This window comes from Pseudochaenichthys georgianus, chromosome 7 (assembly GCF_902827115.2).
Source record: "Pseudochaenichthys georgianus chromosome 7, fPseGeo1.2, whole genome shotgun sequence".
Classification (NCBI taxonomy): Eukaryota; Metazoa; Chordata; class Actinopteri; order Perciformes; family Channichthyidae; genus Pseudochaenichthys; species Pseudochaenichthys georgianus.
In genome coordinates this window covers 31,162,823-31,174,856 of record NC_047509.1, presented here as the reverse complement: position 1 = coordinate 31,174,856, position 12,034 = coordinate 31,162,823, and the positions used below count along the sequence as shown (strand labels likewise).

The 12,034-nt window shown below is 44.6% G+C and overlaps 1 protein-coding gene across 1 annotated transcript in view; it reads right to left on the bottom strand.

Moving 5' to 3' along the window:
- The window catches only part of trim33 (tripartite motif containing 33), a 50,869-nt gene that overhangs the window by 21,077 nt on the left and 17,758 nt on the right, over positions 1 to 12,034 (bottom strand). The window contains exons 4-9 of the mRNA XM_071203837.1: positions 10,149 to 10,165; positions 4,039 to 4,179; positions 3,819 to 3,933; positions 2,814 to 2,960; positions 1,449 to 1,566; positions 777 to 1,219 (exon numbers count right to left, since the gene is read on the bottom strand). Coding sequence (XP_071059938.1) covers positions 777 to 1,219; positions 1,449 to 1,566; positions 2,814 to 2,960; positions 3,819 to 3,933; positions 4,039 to 4,179; positions 10,149 to 10,165 — 981 coding nt within the window. The remainder of the gene's footprint in view (positions 1 to 776; positions 1,220 to 1,448; positions 1,567 to 2,813; positions 2,961 to 3,818; positions 3,934 to 4,038; positions 4,180 to 10,148; positions 10,166 to 12,034) is intronic.

The following is a 12,034-nucleotide window of genomic DNA, read 5'->3' as shown; positions in this document are numbered from 1 at the left end:
AGATAAAAGGGAGGCTCCTATAAAAACAGATAACTTCAGATAAAAGGGAGGCTCCTATAAAAACAGATGACTTCTAACAAAAGGGAGGCCCCTATAAAAACAGATAACTTCTAACAAAAGGGAGGCTCCTATAAAAACAGATAACTTCAGATAAAAGGGAGGCTCCTATAAAAACAGATAACTTCAGACAAAAGGGAGGCTCCTATAAAAACAGATAACTTCTAACAAAAGGGAGGCCCCTATAAAAACAGAACTTCTAACAAAAGAGAGGACCCAATAAAAACAGATAACTTCTAACAAAAGGGAGGCCCCTATAAAAACAGATAACTTCAGATAAAAGGGAGGCTCCTATAAAAACAGATAACTTCAGATAAAAGGGAGGCTCCTATAAAAACAGATAACTTCAGATAAAAGGGAGGCTCCTATAAAAACAGATAACTTCAGATAAAAGGGAGGCTCCTATAAAAACAGATAACTTCAGACAAAAGGGAGGCTCCTATAAAAACAGATGACTTCTAACAAAAGGGAGGCCCCTATAAAAACAGATAACTTCTGATAAAAGAGAGGCCCCTATTAAAAAAAGCTAACTTCAGATAAAAAGGAGGTCCCTATAAAAAAGAGAATTCCAGATAAAGGGGGGGAACTTTACAGAATAGAGTACTTCAGGTACTTCAGACAAAAGGACTACCCTCCCCGAAGAGAACCTTAGAGATAATTGGAGTCCAGCTTTTCATGGTTATACACAGTGGTACCCTGAATGGTGAATGCTTTTTTACCTGCTGCTGACCCATGGGGGGCCCGACCGGTCTGACTTGCTGCTGGGACATTTGGGAGGCGAGGCGCATCTGTTGCTGGATCTGCTGCTGGTGCTGCTGTTGTTGCTGCTGCTGCTGCTGTTGTTGTTGTTGTTGTTGCTGCTGTTGTTGTTGTTGCTGCTGCTGCTGTTGCTGCTGCTGTTGCTGCTGCTGCTGTTGCTGCTGCTGCTGTTGCTGCTGCTGCTGCTGCTGCTGTTGCTGCTGCTGCTGTTGATGAAGTTGGTGCTGCTGCTGCTTCTGCTGCACGTAGGCCGCCTGCAAGTGCTGCATCCGGAGCTGGGCCAGGTTGATCTGTGTTTGCGGGTGTTTGCCGTGGTGACCGTGGCCCGGGGAAATTGGCGGTCCCCCTACCATCACACCGGGCGGCTGCACGGGTTGGGCTTGCTTCTCGATTACCAAATTACCTACAATAAGGAGAAGAAGGATAACAGTAAGCATTATTTTAAAAAGGTGCACATGCCCAAGACCGGTGTGAAATATTCCTTTACTTAATGACTTATACAGTAGTAGGGAGTATGAGGTAAAAAATAAGAAGGACGCAAGACCAGAACATATTGTATGAGAGACATTCCAATGACAAATTATCTTTCCTGTGATAAAAATGTGATAATGAAAATAATATGCATCACTCACCAAGATTCACCACATTTTTGGCCCAGAAGGTGGGGTCACAGAAGAAGCGCACAACTCCATTTGCCTGTGGCACTGGCTCCAGTCGAGCCTTGTATTGCTGGCGAAGCTGGTAGAGCATCTACACACACACACACACACACACACACACACACACACACACACACACACACACACACACACACACACACACACACACACACACACACACACACACACACACACACACACACACACACACACACACACACACACACACACACACACACACACACACACACACACACACACACACACACACACACACACACACACACACACACACACACACACACACACACACACACACACACACACACACACACACACACACACACACACACACACACACACACACACACACACACACACACACACACACACACACACACACAATAAGGGTTTGTGTTACTGAGAGCTTGGCAGTATTGTAGCAACAAGGAGCCAATTTGTCAAGATGCTCTCTGGAAGCAGTTCTCCAAATTAAAGTTATCTCAACATTCAATTTGCTCACTGTCTTGTGGTAATGGGTCAAATCCATGTGGCAGTAGCCTCCATTGAATGGTATGGTATAGTATACTCCAGACAAATGTGCATGCTCTTAAGACTGCTTTTGAAAACAGATATGAAGTACATATAGGACAACAGCAGTATACCAGCTACAACCGTGCCTAATGTTTTATTGCTTTTAAACCCTGAAATGATGAGGCTAGGCTACAAATTTCATAAGAAGCAGATACAACTCAAATGTCCAATTTAACTAGAATTCACCTCAACTAGTATAATTATTCTCATGTACAGCATGAGCACAGCACAGTCATGTTGGGAGCACACTGTCAGCGTTAGCCTCTCAACCTGCTGAACGTCTGACGCTCATGAAAAACTGTTAGAAAAATATCACTCGTCACGGGCTTGAGCTTCAATATCAGGATACATGTATATTTTATCCTTGCAAGAATGGAAGTAGTCATCATATACAGAGCTGCGTGGGACAAATAGTTCCCAGAACAGTGTCCTTCACATGCCTTACAAGAGAGGGTGTATTCAGTCACAAGATGCATGAATACCGGTTCAAAGCAGTATTCTATGCTAAATTCAGATTGGCTAAGGCGTTAGCAATGAACATGACCGTCATATGTCTATCTCCATGGAGGCTGAATCATAATGTTAATCGTTGTCAGATAACTATCATATGCCTAAAACAGTGTGTGTCCTGACGCTCTTCTATGTAATCATACATCCGGTTACATACACAGCTACGTAGGGCCTTTGTTATCATTACTCTGATATTGGAAGATTACATTCAGTATTTTCCCAACAGAAACATACCAGCCTCTTGCTGTAGAGCAGCGCCGTGCTGCTGCCAGTGCTGATGGCCCATTGGCAGAAGCTGAGCACATGGTGGATCTGTTGGGCCAGCTGCGTGGTGTCCTTTTGCTGAGACACGAGCCTCACATTGCGCTCTTTGGTGACACTCTAGACAGAGGGACAGGAGAGGGAGATCATTTTGGTTAGGGATCTGCTACTGAAAGAGCCTGAACACCCAAGATAGATGAATGTTGGAAGCCATTAAAAATAAGTTAGGATATGCATATAGAGGGATAAGATAATTCGATTTTATTAGACGGAATGGAATGGAATGGAATGATCCCCGTGGGGATATTGGTTTATTACAGCAGTGGATAGTAGTATGCAGTAAATGGGGAAGTAGTCACGTACACAACATATAAGGAAACCAGATTCAATGATCAAACTGAGTTAAGATCGGAGAGGGAAACAAGTCATATCAAATCTGTTAAAGAGAAGTAAGCCTGAGCTGTCTAATCTAAATAAATATCTGACATATTTACTTAAGGCATATAAATATCAAGATATTTTCAACATATATAATAAATAAAAACATGAAAATAGGGATGGGTACCGAGCCCCGGTATTAAACGGGCCCCAGGGCTGAATTATTAAAGACCGTGGTACCGTTAAGCTCCGACGTTATCGGTCTTTTTATCGGTACTAGAGACATGTAAAAAATGCATGTCATACGTATTATTGCTACACAAACATTATATTGCAGTTTTTCTAATATGCAAATAGACTGCAAAATCATATGTCTGGGTAGATTCCTGTAAGCCAGATTCAAGACATAAAGAAGCTTTTTTAATACTTTTTTTCCTTCTATATGGGGTGTAGTTTTACTAAGATTAGGACTATTATAGCTTACAAACACTACCGTTTAGAAAATAAATTACAAATCATTAGGTCTACTTTTGTTTCTAAAATGTTTCTAATATACCTTATGCAACTCTAACCAAAAATTACGTAATAAAACCAGCTTACATCCAACTGTTGCAGCAAGGACTTTCCCTTCTTGTTGATCTCATTTATAAGAGTGAATACTGCGATTTTGATCTCGTGCTCCACCTTCTTCTGCGTTTCACCCGCCTCCTTTAACCTTGAAACAAAATGCATGTGTTAGCCCATTGCAATGGGTATTGACATGCAGTAATGATGTCAACGGGCAGCACTGGATAGGAAACTGGTGATGAAAAACACGCACCTGTTTTGCACCTGGCAGACCGAGTAATGAACGTAACTCTTCTTTTCCTGTAGTTTGGCCATGCTGGACTCGATCAAGCCTTTCTGGTTCTGAAAAGCCTCCTCGAGGAACTGGTACCTGAGGGTAGAAGGTATTAGTCGACTTCTAGTTGCCAACACCTTTCCATGAACTCAATAACCGCTTTCACACCAAGTACTGTGCCCAGCACTTCGTACCCAGCACTTAGTACCCCCATGGAACTGAGTACAGATCTCGTTCACACTGGAATAAGTTCCCTGTGGGAAGATTACGCAAATGAAGCCGCTGACGTCAACTTCTTCTTCTTTGGGTTTACTGGCAGGCCGCAAACTACTTCACGGCGTATACTGCCACCCGAAGTCCCCGGAGTTGGGGACTGGCTTCAGTAGAAGCTGCTGGGACTCCCTGCAGCTTCTACTGAAGCCTTCAGAGTAAATCGCCAGAACGCCGACACCTCCTCATCTCCACCGCTCCCATGTTTTTTTTTTTGTTGCCATAAGTTATTCTCTCTCCGTTGGTGCACGGGGCTAATGCTAATAATGCTAATGCCACAAATACAATGGCGGCTTCACAAAACTTTTCAGAGTTTTACGGGCCGTGGTTTGCAATTCGCCCAGCCAATAGAAATTGGTACTTTTTTCTCCCCAGGATAGTACCACCTCTCTAGCAGGCACTAAAAATGGGGATAAAAGTTCTCTGAACTAGGTTCTCTTTTTGGTGTGAACGCAAAATCCCAGGAACTATCGGAACTAAAAGGGAAAAGTACTCCGGTGTGAAAGTGCCTAATTTCTGCACTACCAGGTGGGCGATTCCAATGACTTTGCAAGATATAGATCAGTGCCTGTTTAGATAACGAAAATTAAAAAAAAACAGCAGGGGCTTCAAACCACAACATTTTCAAACTACTGGTATTATTTGACAATAGTTTGTGGGAAACCAACCGTATGCAGAATATTTGACAATGTGGTCCAAATATAGTTTGGTGGCTGACCGGTGCCTTAAACACTTCCATTAGGAGAAACGCACTGCAGCTTCAGAAACCATTCAAATTAGGGGTCGGCCGATTATCGGGGCCGATATTCATCATTTGACCGATTATCGGTATCGGCCTTTTTTTTATAAAATTGCCGATAACACTTTGGCTCTGATGCGGCCGTTTCTCTGTCTGCAGTCACCGCTCTGTGTACACGAGCAATGTCCCGCCCACAGCGCTATCTGATAGGCTATTACTGAAGTGTCAATCAACACTGAAGATTTTCCGGGCGGGAGCCAGCCATAGAGGCGGGATCTTCTCAGGCTGCGGCCCCACGAGGACGAATTCGGCCGTTTGCGTTACTGTTTAGTGTCATATAGACCGTTCGGCCACACGAGGACGACCGAATATGGCATTAAACGACTGAGGAAACGACAACGGGTCCCAAGGTGGATAGAAATGCATACGCCACTCTCTGGGGGGTCAAACGGCTCCGTGTGTGCGCCCTATACGGACATTTTCAGATCACTGATAGTGATTGCGCAATAGCCCCGCCTCTCCTCACCTCTTCTGCTCACCTCCGCTTACCCCGCGCCAGTGCTGAAGTGTTTCGCCACCAACAACAACAACAATGGCGGATCGCAGAGTTGCTATCGTGCTCCGGACACTATTGACCATGCTACAGTTGTTTGTGCAACATCTACAGCAATAATGATGAGGCAATAGCCCCGCCTCTCCCCACCTCTGATGCTCACCCCCACGTCAAAGTAAACTGCACCCTGAATTCAGATTATTTATCTTTCTCTCGCGAGTGAAGTCTAATCTGACAGGACGGAGACACGCAGCTCCGCTCACCTGCAGCTCCTCCCGCTGCAGCAAAACACACACTTCAAGTCAGATCATCACCCTTAGCTATTTTAATTACCTCTCAAACTCCCTAAACTAGTTATAAATATGTTTATTTTTACAGTCGGTCGGGTCACTGATTACTGGATGAGCTGCTGCATGAGACAGACACTGACGCTGTCTGAAGAGAGGGAGGAAAAAGAGAGGCTCCGTGTATTTTATCATTATATTATATAGTCGTTATTCATTTGTTTTAAAGCTCAATAAATAACAAAGAAGACCTTTGTCCGGAAGATTTCAACTTTAATACACGCTGACTGGCGAAAAACTCTGCCCGGTTCCCTCGGCCCCCACCGCGGAGAATAAACAGAAGGGCAACCATGACAACCATGCTTCTTCGCTGCTTTTGTGGAGGAAGTTACAGCGCCACGTAGAGGCTCCTGCATATGTACTGCAGCTTCTCCAGCGGTTGGAGCTAAACGGAGCGGTCTCGTGTGGGCAGACACTATCCGGATAATTATTGCATGTGGACGGAAGCCGTTTGCGATTGCGTTTGCGTTAATCCTATGCGTTTAGCCGTTTTCGTCCTCGTGGGGCCGCAGCCTCAGATTACAGGCAGGTGCGAAGAACGCAGACACAGACCGAGGCAAGCAGCAGCGCTGAGCGGCAGAGCCATACATGTGTTTCGAAGGTAAATCAGTTGAAAGCCGAAGTTCAATAAACATCCCAATCCCCTATGCTGAAGTTGCAAAAACAGCACGATCTATTGATCCAATTCTATCAGCTTCCCAGTTACACAGGGACGCGGGAAGTCAGTCAGCGTGCAGCGTCTCGCAGCGGAACTGTGGTGCGGAGGGGGGGCTGCGAGTGAAGCCTCGCAGTTTTTCAGGTTGATATGTGAAGCTCATTAGCTAATGTATTTAGCAAAATATTAGAAGTGAGGCTACTAGTCTAACGTTAGGTCTACTGTAATAGCCTCACTTTTAATAGTTTGCTAAATACATTAGCTAATGAGCTTCACATATCAACCTGAAAAACTGCGAGGCTTCACTCGCAGCCCCCCCTCCGCACCACAGTTCCGCTGCGAGACGCTGCACGCTGACTGACTTCCCGCGTCCCTGTGTAACTGGGAAGCTGATAGAATTGGATCAATAGATCGTGCTGTTTTTGCAACTTCAGCATAGGGGATTGGGATGTTTATTGAACTTCGGCTTTCAACTGATTTACCTTCGAAACACATGTATGGCTCTGCCGCTCAGCGCTGCTGCTTGCCTCGGTCTGTGTCTGCGTTCTTCGCACCTGCCTGTAATCTGAGGCTGCGGCCCCACGAGGACGAAAACGGCTAAACGCATAGGATTAACGCAAACGCAATCGCAAACGGCTTCCGTCCACATGCAATAATTATCCGGATAGTGTCTGCCCACACGAGACCGCTCCGTTTAGCTCCAACCGCTGGAGAAGCTGCAGTACATATGCAGGAGCCTCTACGTGGCGCTGTAACTTCCTCCACAAAAGCAGCGAAGAAGCATGGTTGTCATGGTTGCCCTTCTGTTTATTCTCCGCGGTGGGGGCCGAGGGAACCGGGCAGAGTTTTTCGCCAGTCAGCGTGTATTAAAGTTGAAATCTTCCGGACAAAGGTCTTCTTTGTTATTTATTGAGCTTTAAAACAAATGAATAACGACTATATAATATAATGATAAAATACACGGAGCCTCTCTTTTTCCTCCCTCTCTTCAGACAGCGTCAGTGTCTGTCTCATGCAGCAGCTCATCCAGTAATCAGTGACCCGACCGACTGTAAAAATAAACATATTTATAACTAGTTTAGGGAGTTTGAGAGGTAATTAAAATAGCTAAGGGTGATGATCTGACTTGAAGTGTGTGTTTTGCTGCAGCGGGAGGAGCTGCAGGTGAGCGGAGCTGCGTGTCTCCGTCCTGTCAGATTAGACTTCACTCGCGAGAGAAGATAAATAATCTGAATTCAGGGTGCAGTTTACTTTGACGTGGGGGTGAGCATCAGAGGTGGGGAGAGGCGGGGCTATTGCCTCATCATTATTGCTGTAGATGTTGCACAAACAACTGTAGCATGGTCAATAGTGTCCGGAGCACGATAGCAACTCTGCGATCCGCCATTGTTGTTGTTGTTGGTGGCGAAACACTTCAGCACTGGCGCGGGGTAAGCGGAGGTGAGCAGAAGAGGTGAGGAGAGGCGGGGCTATTGCGCAATCACTATCAGTGATCTGAAAATGTCCGTATAGGGCGCACACACGGAGCCGTTTGACCCCCCAGAGAGTGGCGTATGCATTTCTATCCACCTTGGGACCCGTTGTCGTTTCCTCAGTCGTTTAATGCCATATTCGGTCGTCCTCGTGTGGCACGAACGGTCTATATGACACTAAACAGTAACGCAAACGGCCGAATTCGTCCTCGTGGGGCCGCAGCCTGAGAAGATCCCGCCTCTATGGCTGGCTCCCGCCCGGAAAAATCTTCAGTGTTGATTGACACTTCAGTAATAGCCTATCAGATAGCGCTGTGGGCGGGACATTGCTCGTGTACACAGAGCGGTGACTGCAGACAGAGAAACGGCCGCATCAGAGCCAAAGTGTTATCGGCAATTTTATAAAAAAAAGGCCGATACCGATAATCGGTCAATGATGAATATCGGCCCCGATAATCGGCCGACCCCTAATTTGAATGGTTTCTGAAGCTGCAGTGCGTTTCTCCTAATGGAAGTGTTTAAGGCACCGGTCAGCCACCAAACTATATTTGGACCACATTGTCAAATATTCTGCATACGGTTGGTTTCCCACAAACTATTGTCAAATAATACCAGTAGTTTGAAAATGTTGTGGTTTGAAGCCCCTGCTGTTTTTTTTTAATTTTCGTTATCTAAACAGGCACTGATCTATATCTTGCAAAGTCATTGGAATCGCCCACCTGGTAGTGCAGAAATTAGGCACTTTCACACCGGAGCACTTTCCCTTTTAGTTCCGATAGTTCCTGGGATTTTGCCTTCACACCAAAAGAGAACCTAGTTCAGAGAACTTTTATCCCCATTTTTAGTGCCTGCTAGAGATGGTGGTACTATCCTGGGGAGAAAAAAGTACCAATTTCTATTGGCTGGGCGAATTGCAAACCACGGCCCGTAAAACTCTGAAAAGTTTTGTGAAGCCGCCATTGTATTTGTGGCATTAGCATTATTAGCATTAGCCCCGTGCACCAACGGAGAGAGAATAACTTATGGCAACAAAAAAAAAAACATGGGAGCGGTGGAGATGAGGAGGTGTCGGCGTTCTGGCGATTTACTCTGAAGGCTTCAGTAGAAGCTGCAGGGAGTCCCAGCAGCTTCTACTGAAGCCAGTCCCCAACTCCGGGGACTTCGGGTGGCAGTATACGCCGTGAAGTAGTTTGCGGCCTGCCAGTAAACCCAAAGAAGAAGAAGTTGACGTCAGCGGCTTCATTTGCGTAATCTTCCCACAGGGAACTTATTCCAGTGTGAACGAGATCTGTACTCAGTTCCATGGGGGTACTAAGTGCTGGGTACGAAGTGCTGGGCACAGTACTTGGTGTGAAAGCGGTTATTGAGTTCATGGAAAGGTGTTGGCAACTAGAAGTCGACTAATACCTTCTACCCTCAGGTACCAGTTCCTCGAGGAGGCTTTTCAGAACCAGAAAGGCTTGATCGAGTCCAGCATGGCCAAACTACAGGAAAAGAAGAGTTACGTTCATTACTCGGTCTGCCAGGTGCAAAACAGGTGCGTGTTTTTCATCACCAGTTTCCTATCCAGTGCTGCCCGTTGACATCATTACTGCATGTCAATACCCATTGCAATGGGCTAACACATGCATTTGTTTCAAGGTTAAAGGAGGCGGGTGAAACGCAGAAGAAGGTGGAGCACGAGATCAAAATCGCAGTATTCACTCTTATAAATGAGATCAACAAGAAGGGAAAGTCCTTGCTGCAACAGTTGGATGTAAGCTGGTTTTATTACGTAATTTTTGGTTAGAGTTGCATAAGGTATATTAGAAACATTTTAGAAACAAAAGTAGACCTAATGATTTGTAATTTATTTTCTAAACGGTAGTGTTTGTAAGCTATATAGTCCTAATCTTAGTAAAACTACACCCCATATAGAAGGAAAAAAAGTATTAAAAAAGCTTCTTTATGTCTTGAATCTGGCTTACAGGAATCTACCCAGACATATGATTTTGCAGTCTATTTGCATATTAGAAAAACTGCAATATAATGTTTGTGTAGCAATAATACGTATGACATGCATTTTTTACATGTCTCTAGTACCGATAAAAGACCGATAACGTCGGAGCTTAACGGTACCACGGTCTTTAATAATTCAGCCCTGGGGCCCGTTTAATACCGGGGCTCGGTACCCATCCCTATTTTCATGTTTTTATTTATTATATATGTTGAAAATATCTTGATATTTATATGCCTTAAGTAAATATGTCAGATATTTATTTAGATTAGACAGCTCAGGCTTACTTCTCTTTAACAGATTTGATATGACTTGTTTCCCTCTCCGATCTTAACTCAGTTTGATCATGAATCTGGTTTCCTTATATGTTGTGTACGTGACTACTTCCCCATTTACTGCATACTACTATCCACTGCTGTAATAAACCAATATCCCACAGGGATCATTCCATTCCATTCCATTCCGTCTAATAAAATCGAATTATCTTATCCCTCTATATGCATATCCTAACTTATTTTTAATGGCTTCAACATTCATCTATCTTGGGTGTTCAGGCTCTTTCAGTAGCAGATCCCTAACCAAAATGATCTCCCTCTCCTGTCCCTCTGTCTAGAGTGTCACCAAAGAGCGCAATGTGAGGCTCGTGTCTCAGCAAAAGGACACCACGCAGCTGGCCCAACAGATCCACCATGTGCTCAGCTTCTGCCAATGGGCCATCAGCACTGGCAGCAGCACGGCGCTGCTCTACAGCAAGAGGCTGGTATGTTCTGTTGGGAAAATACTGAATGTAATCTTCCAATATCAGAGTAATGATAACAAAGGCCCTACGTAGCTGTGTATGTAACCGGATGTATGATTACATAGAAGAGCGTCAGGACACACACTGTTTTTAGGCATATGATAGTTATCTGACAACGATTAACATTATGATTCAGCCTCCATGGAGATAGACATATGACGGTCATGTTCATTGCTAACGCCTTAGCCAATCTGAATTTAGCATAGAATACTGCTTTGAACCGGTATTCATGCATCTTGTGACTGAATACACCCTCTCTTGTAAGGCATGTGAAGGACACTGTTCTGGGAACTATTTGTCCCACGCAGCTCTGTATATGATGACTACTTCCATTCTTGCAAGGATAAAATATACATGTATCCTGATATTGAAGCTCAAGCCCGTGACGAGTGATATTTTTCTAACAGTTTTTCATGAGCGTCAGACGTTCAGCAGGTTGAGAGGCTAACGCTGACAGTGTGCTCCCAACATGACTGTGCTGTGCTCATGCTGTACATGAGAATAATTATACTAGTGAGGTGAATTCTAGTTAAATTGGACATTTGAGTTGTATCTGCTTCTTATGAAATTTGTAGCCTAGCCTCATCATTTCAGGGTTTAAAAGCAATAAAACATTAGGCACGGTTGTAGCTGGTATACTGCTGTTGTCCTATATGTACTTCATATCTGTTTTCAAAAGCAGTCTTAAGAGCATGCACATTTGTCTGGAGTATACTATACCATACCATTCAATGGAGGCTACTGCCACATGGATTTGACCCATTACCACAAGACAGTGAGCAAATTGAATGTTGAGATAACTTTAATTTGGAGAACTGCTTCCAGAGAGCATCTTGACAAATTGGCTCCTTGTTGCTACAATACTGCCAAGCTCTCAGTAACACAAAACCCTTATTGTGTGTGTGTGTGTGTGTGTGTGTGTGTGTGTGTGTGTGTGTGTGTGTGTGTGTGTGTGGTGTGTGTGTGTGTGTGTGTGTGTGTGTGTGTGTGTGTGTGGTGTGGTGTTTGTGTGTGTATGTGTGTGTGTGTGTGTGTGTGTGTGTGTGTGTGTGTGTGTGTGTGTGTGTGTGTGTTTGTGTGTGTGTGTTGTGTGTGTGTGTGGTGTGTGTGTGTGCTGTGTGTGTGGTGTGTGTGGTGTGTGTGTGTG